Here is a 16,817-nt window from a genome sequence, read left to right as displayed (position 1 = left end):
AAGTTTTTAAAACTCTTAATCCCTAGGCTATGCCGCAGACTCATTTAACCAGAATTACTGAGGGTGGAGACTGGAAATCAAAATTTTAAAACATTTTTAATTTGAACTAATTGTAGGCTTACAGAAACATCGCAAAAATAACACAGAGATTCATACACTCCTCACCCAGCTTCCCCCAATGTTAACATTGGGGTTAACATAAGGTATGAAAAACATCCAACATCTGTAGTTTAACCCAAATAGTTACCAAAATTTAGCATATGACAAAGGTGACATCTCAGATCACTGAGGGAAGGGTGGACTTTTTAAAAAATGGTGCTGGGACCACTGGATAGACATTTGTAAAAGATTAAATTACACTCATGCCTCCCACCAAATAAGAATAAATTCCAAGTGGATCTAATATATAAAAAATTATACTAGTAATAGAAAAATACAAAGATGAACTCCTCTATAACTAGGTGTGGGGAAAGGCCTTCTAATAATGCCTCCAAATCCACAAGCAATAAAATAAAAGATTGATAAAATTTAAGTACATTTAAAATTTTTATTTGCATAACAAAAACATCATAAACAAAGTCAGAAGATAACTGACAAACTGGGAGAAAATATTTGCAACATATACCACAGACAAAGGTCTATTATCCACAATATATAAAGTTCTCTTAAAAACTGATTAAATATCTAGTGGGAAAAATACATGAACACACAATTCACAGAATGATACAAAAATGGCCCCATATATATGAAAAAAATGTCCAAACAGTTTTAATAAAGGAAGTACAAATAACATTAAGATACTATTCTTCATATACCACACTGGAAAATTTTTTAAATATGAGGACACATTCAGTTGGTGAGGCTGGGAAGGCAGAATATTTTTAACACTCCTTGGGTGATTCTAGTGTGCAACCAAGATTGCAAATCACTAGTTTAAGGCAACAGAAACTTCATACAAAAGAAAACTGCTTTTTTTCCTAAAATTGAAAACCCTTCTTCACCATCAAAATTTCAAAATTCCTTAGCCACCATGGTGATTAAATTATTATTATTATTAGGAAAAGGGTCAGCATTTTTGCTACATACCACTGCAATTTCTTTACCTCCTCCAGGGAGGAAGGGCAGGGGGTCCTGGCAGAACAGCAGCACTGTTCTGGAGGAGACAAAAGGAAAAGAATGAAAATGCAAGGTCAAGAACAAGGCAAGGGAGAAGCTCAGATCCTTCAAGTATTACAGTTCTCACACTGATGGCATTTTAAAGAACTTAAGTCTAAAACAGATGATAAAATAAATTGAATTCCATTATATTGACAATTATATATAAATAGTAAGTGCTCAAAATACTTATTGAATGAATAATATTGGGTTGTATGCAGTATCAATTGCTCTTCAGCAACTTCTAAGAGAAATTCAGAAGTAAATATATCCCAGCAGCAATCGATCAAGCACTCCAAATAGAATTCTCCATCTCAATAAGGTTGTTTTATTCTGATTTCCAAAACAGTATACTGAAACTTTACTGAGAAAGCAGGAAAAAGCACCTTTCAGAGCTCCCTAACAACTGCCCAAGGACAAAAGACTCAAAACAGAAAGTTGTAACATATGTAAATTTATTCATTATATTTTCGACTTAAAAAAGATTACATCAAAGTCATGTGAAAATGAACACAGCCATAAAGATAGAGACAACTTACCCATCGGTCGAATCTTTACTGTTTGGAAAGCAACCATCACAGCACATATGTTCATTGTTTTATTCAATTTTATGGTGAATGTACAATTTACTGTGCTGTAAAGAGAAATATATATAACCAGAGTGTTACTCAACTGGAAAGCTACCTACATATTTGTAGCTGTTTTCTCAAACAGTGGGGAAAGGGGACACTGACAATGTTAACTTGCAATGTCACCCCGATAAGCTTGTAAACACCCACCTACCATGGGTGGAACTTTACCCCAAAGATTTCCTACGACAGAGCATTTAGAGAGGTTTACATTGACAGAGACTGCAAACCAGAGACCCTCTGACCATACACAGCTGCTGATTCGTTTTGCCCACCTGCATAATGAACATGCGGGGGTGGAAACCTGGTTACAAAGACAAGTATCCTGACACCTAGAGTCTGAGCGGTGGCTGCTTGCCTGGTGTCTAGAGGCCGTTGGGTTTTCAACATGAGAGCCCTTTGACATCCCAGCCTAAACGAATATCAAGGTCTTTTAAATCCAAAACCACTCTGGCAGTTCCATTTAGATCATCAGATAACTAGGAATTTAAGACATTCTGTTTCTTTTTTCACTTTTGTCTTGGTTTCAGTTCAGTTCAGTCACTCAGTCGTGTCCAACTCCTTGCGACCCCATGAACTGCAGCACGCCGAACAAAATATTAATGTTGCAAATAATGAGAAGTGAAATAACTAAATACATATAGTGGGTAGGGATCCAATTTACAGCTTCATGGGAAACTTGTCATTATTTGTACCAGTGAATCATTAGATGAGCAGAAACTGTTATTTTCTAGGACTTTTACTAGAATAGAATGCTCAAGATTCAGGTGGTCAGACTACTGACCTAAAAGCTGTTCTTGTTGGTTTATGCAGCTAGGACAGCCAGTGAACATCATTTCAAATGATAATCTGTGCAACCTCAAATAGCTGTCAGGCAATCTGTGATTCAACCTTGCATGCACTTTTAAATTTCTTATTCTTTCCGATCTTTTCCTTCCTCCTCTCTCCTTTCCCCAAGCTCCGTAATTTTTTCAAAATTGAAATGAGTGTCTCTTTTCTTAAATATATATTCTTATTTATTTATGTGGTTGTGCTGAGTCTTAGTTGTGGCATTCAGAATCTTCAATCTTCGTTGCGGCACGTGGGATCTTTAGAGGCAGCATGCAAACTCTTAGTTGCAGCACGTGGGACCTATTAATTCTCTGACTAATTAGATTCCCAGGGATCTAATAGTTCCCTGACCAGGGATTGAACCCAGGCCCCCTGCATTGGGAGCACATAGTCTTAACTATGGGACCACCAGGGAAGTCCCTCACCAAGCTCCATATTATGTTCCTTCTTCTCTGTGTGGCCTTCACCCTGACTGAACCACTGGGAGCCATTTGTTGGTCCTATTGGTGGCCTGTGGGGCTAAGGGTGGTGATGAGCCTCAGCTTCATAGAACCAGAGGTAAATGGTTCAACACCTCCCACACCCTTCTGAGCTACATAAAGAAATGAGAAGATGGATGTGACTGTGATATGTGTTTGGAAGAATAAAAAATTATATACCCAAACTATCACTAATATGTATTTATTCTAGAGGAATGCCTTTGAATTTGCACCCTAAGACTCCTCATACTTTATTTCTCATGAGTAGAGAAATAATAATCTTTATATAAAAAAGGTATGAAAAATGACTGACCTTTGGGACTCTGCTGTAGCACACTCTATAAAGTAAGTCTGAAACAAAAGAAAAAAATGTATTAATGTTAGTTTGACAATTGAAAGTATCAGGCAAGATGACCCAGGATTTATCACAGCATCACAGAATCTTAGAACCACAACGACTCCTAGGAATGATTCCTACCAGATTAATGACATATGATCAAAGCTATTCAGGCTCTACTTGGATACCTCTAGTGTCAGGGAACTCTCTACCACACAAGGGAGCATATTCTCCTGAAGCCCTGGTTTTAAGAAACCTGGTTTTACTTAAAGGAAAATCTACCTCCATGTAACATCCATCCATTGAGCCTAGTTTTGATTTTTGGAGCAATGGAACTTGCCCATTCATTCTTTTACACAGCAGATTTGGGGGTAATTTGAATACCTATCTCCTCAGGAATACAGAACTCCATGCTCTCCCCCAAATAATAATAATTATAAACAAATACAGGATATACTATGATTACCTCACTTAAGGTTTGCAGAGTTTTGTTGAGTTCTGATCGTCTGTTAATAAAATGAGAAATTGACATGAAGGAGATCGTTGATGATGTTAAGTTCAAAACAAGTTAGATTTTTAGCAATTACATGAAGCATATGGTATTTATTGCTTGCAGTGTTCACTTTGAAGAAATACTGCGTACAGTAAGAGATTCCTATGTGGGAAAAATTAATTAATATGACAAGGGAACAAATCAGATAGACACTCTATTGGTTCCAGCCAATGGCAAGATATAATTTATGGTTAAACAATCTTATTACTCATTAGGCTACTGCAACCCCCAGGCAGCTGCCTCTGGCAAAGGGCCAGAGGAAGTGCTGGCCCGAGGCAAAACTTCTGAGACTGGCTAGTCACTCACCCTGGGGGCCCTCTGTCTTCTGATTTTTCCTCCTTCTCTCCAACTGACACCCTCCTCCACCCTCCAGCACTCTCCAGCCATGGTCCCCACACTCCACAGCCTCAGACGGCCCTGCCACTTCATTTTTTACCCCATAAATGCCCCAAGTTGCTGGCCTTTGGAGAGGTAAATCTGAGACTTGTTCTCCTCATGTGGCTACGTTGGGAATAAGTCCTCTTTTTGCTTCTCAGTTTGGCTTCTCAGTTTTTTAGCTTGTTGCACACTGGGCAAAATGAATCTGGTTTAGTGAAGCTCTTACATAGTTCAGTAGCATCAAAGAGAACATCCTCATGAGGATATTAGCTGATAACAGGTTACTATGGTTAGTTTGCGAAGATCTCAAGAACCCATTCTTCGTACCTCTGGATCTGTCTCTATCTTATTCTTGGTTTCCAAAAGTAAAGACAGCTCAACAAGTACCTTTCCAGAGTTGATGTCTTAGGTTTTAAATCAAATTGCAAGATTACTCACTTCAATTCCCTTAGAGACAGGATTCCAGTTAACGTGCCATTAGCCATAACTTGATTCTGTTAGAAGCACAAAATCATTAAGAATATAACAAACATTGTTTTCTTTTATAACACTTTCTAACAAGAAGCTGTTCTTTAGTTTTGTTGGGCACCCAAAGACCTATACCCCAAAGACTGTGATTCCTAACTACATGCAATATTGTCTAGCAAAAGAGTGAATACATATTGGCTGAGTCAGTCTTTGTTTTTATGTTTTCTTTAAAAAATATTCTGAAGCAGCAAGTCTGACGTGCTAATTTCTATCTTTTGTTATTTCAAGAGTTCCCCCAAAAGAACACTACTAAAGCTCTCTGTGTGAATGTAAAAAGGGACACTTGGTAGCAACTATCATTGCATTTCTAGCACCTAGCTCATTGCCTGGCACATAGTAGGTGCTCAGGAAATATTCACAGAATTAACAAACCATATTTGGCTGGGATCTTCTGAACCAATTTGGGCTTCTGAACCAGATGGTTCAGATGGTAATGAATCTTCCTGCAATGTAGGGGACACAGGTTCGATCCCTGGGTGGGGAAGATCTCTTGGAGAGGAAATGGCAATCCACTCCAGTATTCTTGCCTGGGAAGTTCCATGGACAGAGGATCCTGGGGGGCTACCCTCCATGGGGTCCCACAGAGTCGGACATGACTGAGTGACCAATACTTTCACTTTTCACTTTCTGAACCAAGCCTTCTGGGAAGGCTGATACTACCTGTCTGAGTCCCAGATGGGAGTGAACAGGATCAGACTGAGACTATTTTTAGATTCAATGTATTTCTTATTGCTACGAGTTTCTAATATAATTTAAAATTCTGACTGGCAATAGAACTACATCATATAAACACTCATATTCAGTAGCAAACCCAGTGAAAACTAAAACTTAATTTTTAACAAAACTCCATGATTATCATGAAACCAAGCCCTCTTGACAAAGCCAGTGTTTCAACAACACATACTTTATTTAAATTTGGTCATAAAAGTAAATATGCGAAATACCAGAAATAATTTGAACCTTAAATCTTTGAATATCTGAGAATTCACTTTTTAATTGCAATTAAAAAATCTTTAAAACCTACCTGGGTAATATTGCTTTCTTCATCATATTGAAACATGATCTCACCTCTAAAAAAGGCTAAAAATAAAATTTCAAAAAGAAATCTGAGACTTGCATCCTTAGAGTTTGAGGATTAATATGACACAGAAAAAGATCATCATATTACTTTAAAACAAAGTCTTTGTTATTCACATTTACTCTCTTTTCTGTCAGAAAGTTATTCAATGATTATCAATCAGTACAATTTTCAGAAAATATCAACTCTACATTTTATGTGGCAATGCAGAAAAAGAAAAAGCTTATCTGCTTGTCAAGAAATTTTATCTCTACATGTTTCTCATCAAGACTATTTTCTGTCAAGATGTTAACTAGGGGAACTGTGGCTCTAACGCTGAAAATCTTTTTAAGCTGGTATAGTTGTAGTTATAGGAGATAGGGAAGGGAGAGAAAAAGTATTTCTCAGCAGTTAAGCTACCTTATGGAAGTCTATTTATTCCTTGCCATTTGGAGTTTTTGTTGTTTTTGTTTTAAAATGCAGTTACCAAATGCACTATCTTTCCTAGGAACACAGTTGAGATTTTGCTTTGAAACCTGAATAGAATGCAGAGCAAATCCTTTCTTCAGTTGAACAACTTGTGACTTTCATCCCAGAAACGCCAGAAAACTCTGTTCTGAAAACACCTGCTTTGAGAAATACTGAGCTCAATTTCAGAATTCAAAGCATTTCCTGCAGGGTATACTCTGAGGGGCTTTGGCTCCATGTGGAAACTAATAAAACAGAGACTCCTTAACAGAAGTACACTGTGTGCACTTCATAATCTACAGAGACAAAAAACTGGCCTCCTGAGCAGAAAGGCAAGGATATCATATAAACTAGAGCAGGGCTCAACCAACTTTTCTCTAAGAGATCAGAAAATAAATATTTGAAGTTTTTGTGGGCTATATGTTCTCTGTTCAAACTATACAACTTTGTGGATATAGTGTAAGAGCAGCCATAGTCAAAATATAAATGCATGGCATGGCTGTGTTCCAGTGAAACTTTATTTACAAAAACATATGACAGGCTATTATTTGAACTATGTGCAGTAGTTTGCCAACTCCTGAGCTAGAGGCTGGAAGGCCTCCCAATCTCATCTTTCATTGCACTCCAAAATACAACTGATTCCCATAGCCAAGGACCCAGCAGTCCACTTCCACTTAAAATGGCTGACACTGCCATTTAGACCAGCGAATATGATTTCCCTTTTCCAGTCACCTTTCTACTGAGAACCCCAAACTCTGCATATTGATACTGAAATTTAAGTTAATATACTACATAATTATTAAAAGCAAAGATAATCAGTTGCTGTTGTTTAGTTGCTCAGTCGTGTCTGACTCTTGAGATCCCCATGGACTTGGAGCCCACCAGACTCCTCTGTCCACGGGATTTCCCAGGCAAGAATACTGGAGCAAGTTGCCATTTCCTTCTTCAGGGGATCTTCCTGACCCAGGGATCAAACTCACATCTCCTGCATTGGCAGGCTGATTCTTCACCACTGAGCCACCAGGGAAGCCCAAAGATAATTTATAAATGCATAGAACTGCTTGTCCATTTTTGCTAAAATCTTAGCTTTTAAAAACTTATTTAGCAACTATATGTGTGCTGACACACAATTTTTCTCCCTTGCCTCTCCATTCTCCAAGTTCATCCTTCAGTCTTATTCAGCACATGTTCAGTTTCATGAATGTGCTAGGCATACAATGGGAGCAGAGCAGCCAGGAAGCCACTACCTTTTGACCCTCAGCCTGACTCTACCTGGTCAGCTCCCAGTTTTCTCACCAGCCTCCATTCCCCTTAATAAATCCAGATTGGAATCTGTAAGAAGTGAAGGTTTCTGGCAGGATATTGTGGAAATTCTGGTGCCAAAAGAGTTGCTCCCCTGAAAAGGTTGTTTTCACCAGACACTAAAACAAATGGTCAATTCAGTAGCTTAACTGGGGAAAACATTACTCCAACCAGCTTCCTGGCATCTGTTATTCAAGATGACCAGGGTTTTTTTTTTTTTTTTTTTTTTTACTAAATGTTCAACTTTCAAACAGTTATCAAACATCATGTAGACATAACATTAAGCTAGACATTAGTCACCAGTCCAAAACATAAATGAAGCATGAAAATAATGAAATTATGGAGTATCCAGTGAAGAGAGGGGTACGAGGGGAGGGAGGTGAGAAGAAGGAGAGAAGAGAGTTACACAATATATGAAAGTGAAATGTATCCAACAAGTTTTTTTTCTTTAATCAAAGTCACTTAATATTTTCCTGCTATATTCAACCTGGAGAATACTACTAGCAGAAAGCTCATGTAAGTAAACCTTATATTCACAAATATAGAAAGTGTTTGTGGAACATTCTTTCAATGGGAAGTTTGCTTGTTTTCTCAACTATCCAACCTTAACTTATGTTACTTGAAATTGTTTCCTATGTTTTACAAACAAAGTATTAAACTGTTAAAAGGAACAGAATAAAAGGAAAGCATTCCTATAATTATTGGCTTTTTTAATATCATTGGAGCCACACTAAAACTTTTAACATTATAAAATACTCTGTTACCTTCCTCTTCTCTCTTCCCATGATCCAGTTCTGACCTGTCACACCATGTTTTTCTGTTTTTCACATCTGCTTTCATTGGTTTTAATAAGGGAGGCCAGAGAGCCAAACCAACGTGAGAAAAGTGGTTGCTTCACTCCTTCTGGCCCATGCAGAAGGGAAAATATTCCCATTTCAAAAATAGTATGTTCTCAAGAGGTTTCCATTTTAATTTTTAAAAACAGTGGACAGTCTTAGTTAGTGATGGCAAAATACACTATGGGCACTCCTGGAATTAGCGTCCAATTAAACTAGGTGTATGTGAGATTTTCAACATTCTAGCAGAGCAGTTTGTTTTATTTTTGGCAAAAGACAATATCCTGTTTCTAAGTTATAATACTGAAGGTCCTATGGAAAAGCTTGAGGACTTAATATATAAGAAATGGCTTTCAATAATTAAATCCATTATTAATTATGTTCATGAATCAACTCTTAAGGATATTAGCTATGGTGAAAAATATTTGCTGCAGAGTTTCATGTTCTCATATTAAAGGAGTTAACCCATTATCTCACTTTCAGTCATATCTAAAATTTGCTTTGGTTTTCATTTGAGACTCTGGGTAGCCAGGTGTGATGAAAAGAGATAAATCAGAGGGTCCCACATCATATACTTAACAGCAGAAAAACAAACCGTTTCTCTGTGGAGCTAACTTATTTGATCATGTGTAGTGTACACAAGAACTAACCTGAGTCATTGCAAATAGATGACAAATTGCAGATATTTCTCGGGGGTTTGACACCTGCAAAGAAAACACAACCCAGCGGGTTAAACATGTTAACACCTGCACTTAAATACAACATTAAAAGAATTCACAAATTCAGGCATTGAACATGTACCCAAAATACTATATGTTGGATATAACTGGCTATGATTAATTCCACAAAGACTAAAGGAATGAGTTTTCATTTCTTAGTAGTTAAGCCATGGAAGTGGACTCACACCATTCTTTAGTGTGTCAGTATCTGATCCCCTACTCCTCCCAAAAATGTCTTTGTCCCATTCCCAATTAATCCCTCTTCTGCCCAATAAAGAAGGAAGAGCATGAATACAACTGAGTATAGAGACTTTAAATGAAATAGCCCTTCCTTACTCATAGATCCTCTTTCCTTTCCTGAGAGTCGATGAACACTCTAATGCTGGTCTTAGCTCCTTATGTAAACATATGTATGAAATAACATCAATGTGTGGTATCTTTTCACAAGGGCAAAAACTGTAAAAGTCAAAAAGTACTGGCTGAACATCTCCCACCTTCTATAGGCTTTGGGAGTTCCAGATACAGACCGTGCCCTCAAGGAGCTTACAATCTAGTGAGGGATACTGGCCAGTAAATAAAAAGTTATAAGTTTAGCTGCTCAGTCGTGTCTGACTCTTTGCAACCCCATGGACTGCAGCACACCAGGCTTCCCTGTCCATCACCAACTCTTGGAGCTTGCTCAAACTCATGCCATCAAGTCGGTGACGCCATCCAGCCATCTCATCCTCTGTTGTCCCCTTCTCCTCCTGCCTTCAGTCTTTACCAGCATCAGGGTCTTTTCCAATGATTCAGTTCTTTGCATGAAGGAGCCAAAGTATTGGAGTTTCAGTTTCAGCATCAGTCTTTCCAATGAATATTCAGGACTGATTTCCTTTAGGACGGACTGGTTGGATCTCCTTGCAGTCCAAGAGACTCTCAAGAGTCTTCTCCAACACCACAGTTCAAAAACATCAATTATTTGGAGCTCAGCTGTCTTTATAGTCCAACTCTCACATCTATACATGACTACTGGAAAAACCATAGCTTTGACTAGATGGACCTTTGTTGGCAAAGTAATGTCTCTGCTTTTTAGGTTGCTATCTAGGTTGGTCATAGCTTTTCTTCCAAGGAGCAAGCGTCTTTTAATTTCACGGCGGCAGTTACCATCTGCAGTGATTTTGGAGCCCAAAAAAATGAAGTCTGACACTGTTTCCATTGTTTCCCCATCTATTTGCCATGAAGTGATGGGACCATATGCCATGATCTTAGTTTTCTGAATGTTAAGTTTTAAGCCAGCTTTTTCATTCTCCTCTTTCACTTTCATCAAGAGGGATTTTAGTTCTTCTTCACTTTCTGCCATAAGGGTGGTGTCATCTGCGTATCTTATGTTATTGATATTTCTCCTGGCAATCTTGATTCCAGCTTGTGCTTCATCCACCATGGCATTTCACATGATGTTATAAAAAGTTATAGTGAAGGCAAAATGGAGTGATGGCCAGTACAATAGATGACATAAGCATACAAAGGAGGCAGAGATGAGTGGGAGGAGAAATAAGCCATGTTAGAACAAAAAACTTCACAAATATTAACCTGAGAAATACCTTCTCCTTTGGTGAAAGGAGAGGTACATCTTTTCTTTGATTTGAAAAGAGCTCAAAATTTACTCCACTGAGAATCTTTCCTTCATTAATTTCATCCTTTTGGCGAACTATCAGAAATCTATAACAAAAGTGAGGGGCAAATGTTGATTGTGTATTAGCAGACTGCTGAAGGGAAAAGGTTGTCATATTGAGAAATATTTTCCTGTCCTTGTTAGGTCTGGTTTGGTCAGAATTATGTATGCAATGTCTGGTTGCTATTTTATTTCTACTGCACTTTATGAGTGCTTAATTCTTTCCCAAGAGAACTAGTTTGGATATAAACTAAAATTATAATTTGAGTTAGTACGTGTGATGTGATTCCTGCCAGAATGATTTAGTTGACATTTGGTGTGTAGGCATCATGTTTCAGCTAAGGGTTTTGATTCTGTGAGCAAACAATTTAGATGGCGAAAGGTGCCTGACATGTAGATCTCTATACTGGTCCAGCAATGTTACCCACATCAAAATAGAAAAATTTCATTTAAAATATACTTGCTTATGGATATAACTCATTGAAAACATATACTATGCAAATACTATAGAATATACAGATGGTGGGTTGTAATGGTTTATATGTTCTTTACAACCATTGGTCTATTGCTCACTAAACTTTTCATTCTATCATCTCTCCTGTTTCTCTAAATTTTTAGTAGTACCTTCATTTCCAGTGATATATGCCTTCTGCTATCCATTCATACTGAGAATTTTCTTTCCAATTGCTGGGGCTGTTATCCATAATTTCCCCCCAAGGATATGGCCACAGGTCAGCATTTAAATCATGAGTGAGAAAACTTTGGCTATAATGGGTCAAATAGTAAATATTTGGGGCTTTGTGTGTCTAAAATATTTTTTGTCTCTGTTGCAACTACTTTACTATTCACTGTGGCAGGAAAGTAGCCATAGACAATGTGTATAAACAAAAGCACATGGTGGTGTTCCAATAAAACTTTATTTACAAGCATAGATGGTGGGTCATATTTGGCCCACAGGCCATAGTTTGCCAAACCTGCTTTGAATCAATTGGAAGCCTTTGTTAAACAAACCATGAATCCTTAATCTTATAATAGGTACTTAAAAGTACATATTTTTTTGGATTTAAATAATTTTTGAGGTTCACTCCTCTAAGAATCTTTCCTTCATAAACTGCACATCACTGATAATCATTAGCAGCAGCCCTTCTATTTCCCATGCCTCTTCACCATGTCAGAAACACTTGTGTAATCATTGCCTTTATTCGCTCATATGTTCATATAGTTACCTGTTTGTTTCTCTTGTCTCTCCCCATTGACTAGGAGATTCTAGAGAGTGGGAATTGTGTCTAACTATTATTATATAATAATGACTTATTCCCTGGTGGCTCAGACAGTAAAGAATCCTCCTGCAATGCGGGAAACCTGGGTTCGATCCCTGGGTTGGGAAGATCCCCTGGAGGAGGGCATGGCAACCCACTCCAGTATTCTTGCCTGGAGAATCCCATGGACAGAGGAGCCTGGCGGGCTACAGTCTATGGGGTCGCAAAGAGTTGGACACGACTGAGCAGCTAAGCACAGCACACAACACAGTACATTATTATATAACCCCAAACACTTAGTACAATTTAAGGTACCCAGCCCATAAACATCTATTCATTATGAACAGATTTCATTTTTAAAAGACAAGAAAAAGGTGAAAGAAAATATAAACACCCAGCACTATTTGTTTAACTTTAGTTATAAGAAAAGAAAATCTAGATATTGAGAATAAGTCATACCTGATGCATTGAAGGTTTTTACTATAGTGATTTTAGTTTTTTCTGCAAAGAAGCAATTTAAACATTAGAGCAGAATTGCTACTTATTTTTTTAAAAACAATTTGCCATGAGTATCATTTCAGTGAACTGCTAAGAAAATCATACTGTTGACACCTTCAAGACACTATTGGTCATCTCAGCAGCAGGGTGAAATGAGCTTTACGTACTCAGATCATACAACATTGGCAGAGGGTGGGTCTGGATCTGGACTGCTGTTTCCCCAGTTGGATCACATCTGTTACATACCCCACTGCTTGCATAATTCTACCACATTTTCCATGCGCTGCTGCTAGACAAATCAATGTGGACGTATACTTTAGACATGCAGAATTAAGTCATTATAAGGATCTTTAGGTGATAGGTTGTAAAGAGAGGGCAATTCAGAATGAAAATTAATGTAAACAGTAAACACAATATTGAAAACATTGCTACGATACTCTAATATTGTGAAGTATCCTGTTATTTTCTTAAGGCATTAATATAATAATAATGTAGTATTACTGACAGATAAAATTATCCTCAGAGATGTAGAGAATATCCAACTACAGTCATACAATAAGCTCACAGCAGAACCAGGAGAGAATTGTTCAAAGTCTTGATTCATAGGCAAATATTAACATATTCTCAGGAAGCAAACCTTAGAAATACCTTGTCAACATACTCTGGGGACAGAGCCCATGGCTCAGTTTCCAGCGAAGAGAGAATCAGGCTCATAAATCCTTACTGTAAAGATCATGTAAGAGACTGTGTTCAGGGCACAGACTTGCTAAGAATGTCTGTCTCCTAGGGTTAGTGGCAAGTTCTGAAGAAAACATCAAAGTCAGATCTTGGAGGAGCACTTAATGATGATGGTATTCTGAGTTTCAGAAATCTCATTTCTATATGTTATTGACGAGTTTCTGTTTCAGTATGTGAAAGAGCCATGGGCAATGATTGGTGGTAATCATAAAAGCTGATAGCATTTTGCATTAAGAATCCTTTAAATATATTGCTTGCTCCAATACATTCCTTTCCAGAGTAAATAAAACACAACTGTGAAATGATCTCCTGGTTCTAGTGAAAAAAGAAAGTGCTTTTAGGGAAGAAAGTTCTTCAGCCTCACAAATAAAAAATGCAAAAGGGAACCTATGGAATTGAGAGGAAGATATAATAATATGACATAGTCTCAGCTCCGGGCAAAGGTACAGTTACACATTCTCATCCATTGCTGGCAGGAATGTTGTTGGGTACAACTTTTCTAGAAGGTAATTGCGTAGTAGGTGTCAAGGGCCTTAAAATATTCATAATGCTGACCCAAATAAGTCCAATCCTTGAAGCTCATTCTACAGAAATCAGGGAGGAATGCAGATATTGGCAGAAGGATGTTCACTGCAACAATTTCTATTTGAAAAGTAAAAACAAATTTAATGTTCACATATGGTACAAGATGGAATATTATCAAGTCACTAATAGTTGTGGATGCTGAACAGGGTCTCTGTGACAATCTAGAAGGGTGAGATGGAGAGGGAGATGGGAGGGAGGTTCAGGAGGGAGGGGACATGGGTGTACCTATGGCTGATGCTTGCTGATGTTTGACAGAAAACCACAAAATTCTGTAAAGCAATTATCCTTCAATTAAAAAAATAAATGAAGTGGCAAAAATAAATAAATAAAATCAATTGAAGCAAAAAAGTAGTAATGGATGCTGGAAAACTTATAGCTTAGTATGAAGTCAAAAGGGCAAGATATAAAAATTTATGTAAACTATGACAATTTTGTTATACACATATACATACTATATATGTATATATGATAGTGAATGTAAATATACCAAATTATTATCAGTAATAGTCTTAGGAAAGTAATATTAAAAATGATTATAATTTTCCTCTTTGCATTTTTCTATATTCCTCATTTTTATGAGTTAAGATGAATTACTACTATTATTTTACTTAAATATGTTATTTTATTTAAATTCCATTTAAAATGTTATTTTAAATGGAATGCTATTGCCATAAGAGTTTGGAAGCTCAGAAGTGTGGTGACACCAAAACTATATAGTTCAGGGTCAAAGTAAAATGAGTAATAAGTCAACAGTTGGAGTCATAGGAAATGGGCAAGGAGATAACTTATACTAACCCAGAGGAACACAGTGAGAAACTCAAGAAGCCACAGAAGACAAGTTATTATATTCAGAAATAACTGGACAGTACCTGTTCTGTTCAAAGTAGATAACACGCTTGAAGTAGCATCTGAAATAAAATAATAAAAAATTAGCACAATTATTGGCATGATTAACAAATACATGCATCTTCATAGGTTCCTTAAACATTTCACTTTCCCTCAAATCCTGGAGAAGTTAATTAAAAGAGTTTTGCAAAAGCCAGGTGGCACTAGCAAATGTATGTGCTGCCCACACCCTTACCACATTATCCACTCCCCAACTCCCACAGACAATGCCTGAGAAGCATTCATTCATTTAAAAATGTGTTTCCTGAACACATGTTATGTACCTAAAACACAGCAACACTCCTATAATTACTACATTTAAATAAACTCATTCATGTTGCTTAATATTTTGTCCCCTTTTTTCTCTATCATAATAAAAGTCCCTAAGGGATATGACACTTCTACAGTTAGTACTAACTTTAATACATAGCCCTGTGGATGCTTAATGCATTTGTACCTAATGATATACTCTTATAAAGCAAACTTTAAGGAATTCTAATTTAAATTCGGAGATCTTGAACATGGTATTCACCTAAGGTAATCTCATTTTGATCTTGTTTTACTTAAAATCTATCCTATTGGTATTTCTTTAAATGAAAATCCTTCTAAATTTATTATTCTGGATGAAATTTAAAGGGGAAAAAAAAGATATGTATTATATTATCATACTTTTTAAAAAAAAACCACATAAATGGGATCTAAAAACTACTGCCAAAGTGATTTTGAAGCTTTTCTTTCACTGTAAAAAAGTAATTGCACATAAAAATGATAATGTCTGGCCTTCCCACTGGACCAAAAGTGAATTTAAACCAGTTTTGATCAGCATGCGTTGCATCTCTTAATTGTTTAGCTCCTTAACCACCAACCACATGGTGAGATTTCATCTTAACTAAGGGACTGTGAAAAGTGTTGGGTTTTGACTGCAGTAAGATGGAAGCTGTCTACCCACAGAGGAAGGGAACAAAGTGTGCTGCCTTGACCACCTCTCTCGAATTCAGCCCAATTCTTTGCTCTTTTCCTGAAGCCAGAGTGGTTTTTTTTTTTTTTTGGTATTTGATACTATTTAAAAATTCATAAAATCATCTGTAAAAGGCTGTCTTTGAACACTCTGTGCCTCTAAATCCAGGCTGAATCATATTAAAGTCACTGGATGTGCTTTTCCCATTTAAACAATCTGTCTTGTACAGTGTGTTGGCATGGTTCCGGAAAATAAGGAAGGCTCTCAAAATGTGATCGATAATTCTTTTCTTTCAGAGAATAGTTGGAGTGGCAGACACTGTTCTCCCTCCACGATAAAGCAAAAAGTCTAGGTTGCTCTCCAGGGTTGAGGGTCTGGGGGATTTTTTGTGTTCGTGTTTGTTATTTGAATAAGGAAACTTTAAATATCATTCATTACACATTCATTCATTATATTAAGGGTTCAATTTTTACTTGCTTTAGAAAACTTCTTACCATTTAGGCTTGTAGTTTCAACCTCTTTTATCCCAAAGAAAAAAGACAAAAGTATAATTAAAGCAAAACTTAACAAGTTGGGGTAAATCTAAGTTAAATTTTTTCAAAATCTTGCCTGGAGTACCATTGGAGTAGGGGACAAAATCAATGCGAGATGATTCAGCTGCAGGAGAAAAGAAATTCCAATAAATACTTTGAAACAATTTACTGAATTTGAAGGAGTTAGAACTTTTGAGATATAATTATGAAAAATAGACAACATGCTATCAGACCAATATCTAATTAAATCTGTAAGTCCCATAATCACTCAGTGAGCATACATTTTATCAGAAAATCACAAAGAAAGGACCTAGGAGATGAAATAAATATAACTATTTCATTTCACAGCCAACGTAAGACTCGACTGCAAAGCCTGCTGTGATGTATAGAATATTATGGAAATAAGTTTAGGGACCACAACAAAATATTTTCAGATTT

General features: G+C 36.9%; 1 protein-coding gene across 3 annotated transcripts in view; it reads right to left on the bottom strand.

Moving 5' to 3' along the window:
* Nucleotides 1-16,817, bottom strand: part of ADGRG2 (adhesion G protein-coupled receptor G2) — a 122,689-nt gene that overhangs the window by 25,205 nt on the left and 80,667 nt on the right. For all 3 annotated transcript variants that reach the window (XM_061136126.1, XM_061136124.1, XM_061136125.1), the window contains 11 exons: nt 16,456-16,503; nt 16,341-16,364; nt 14,873-14,911; nt 12,642-12,683; nt 9,204-9,257; nt 5,915-5,970; nt 4,801-4,856; nt 3,898-3,937; nt 3,408-3,445; nt 1,695-1,789; nt 1,087-1,153 (listed from right to left, as the gene is read on the bottom strand). In XM_061136126.1, coding sequence (XP_060992109.1) covers nt 1,087-1,153; nt 1,695-1,789; nt 3,408-3,445; nt 3,898-3,937; nt 4,801-4,856; nt 5,915-5,970; nt 9,204-9,257; nt 12,642-12,683; nt 14,873-14,911; nt 16,341-16,364; nt 16,456-16,503 — 559 coding nt within the window. The remainder of the gene's footprint in view (nt 1-1,086; nt 1,154-1,694; nt 1,790-3,407; nt 3,446-3,897; nt 3,938-4,800; nt 4,857-5,914; nt 5,971-9,203; nt 9,258-12,641; nt 12,684-14,872; nt 14,912-16,340; nt 16,365-16,455; nt 16,504-16,817) is intronic.

The sequence above is a fragment of the Dama dama genome, chromosome X (assembly GCF_033118175.1).
Source record: "Dama dama isolate Ldn47 chromosome X, ASM3311817v1, whole genome shotgun sequence".
In the NCBI taxonomy this organism is placed as follows: domain Eukaryota; kingdom Metazoa; phylum Chordata; class Mammalia; order Artiodactyla; family Cervidae; genus Dama; species Dama dama.
This window is presented reverse-complemented; position numbering and strand designations above follow the sequence as displayed.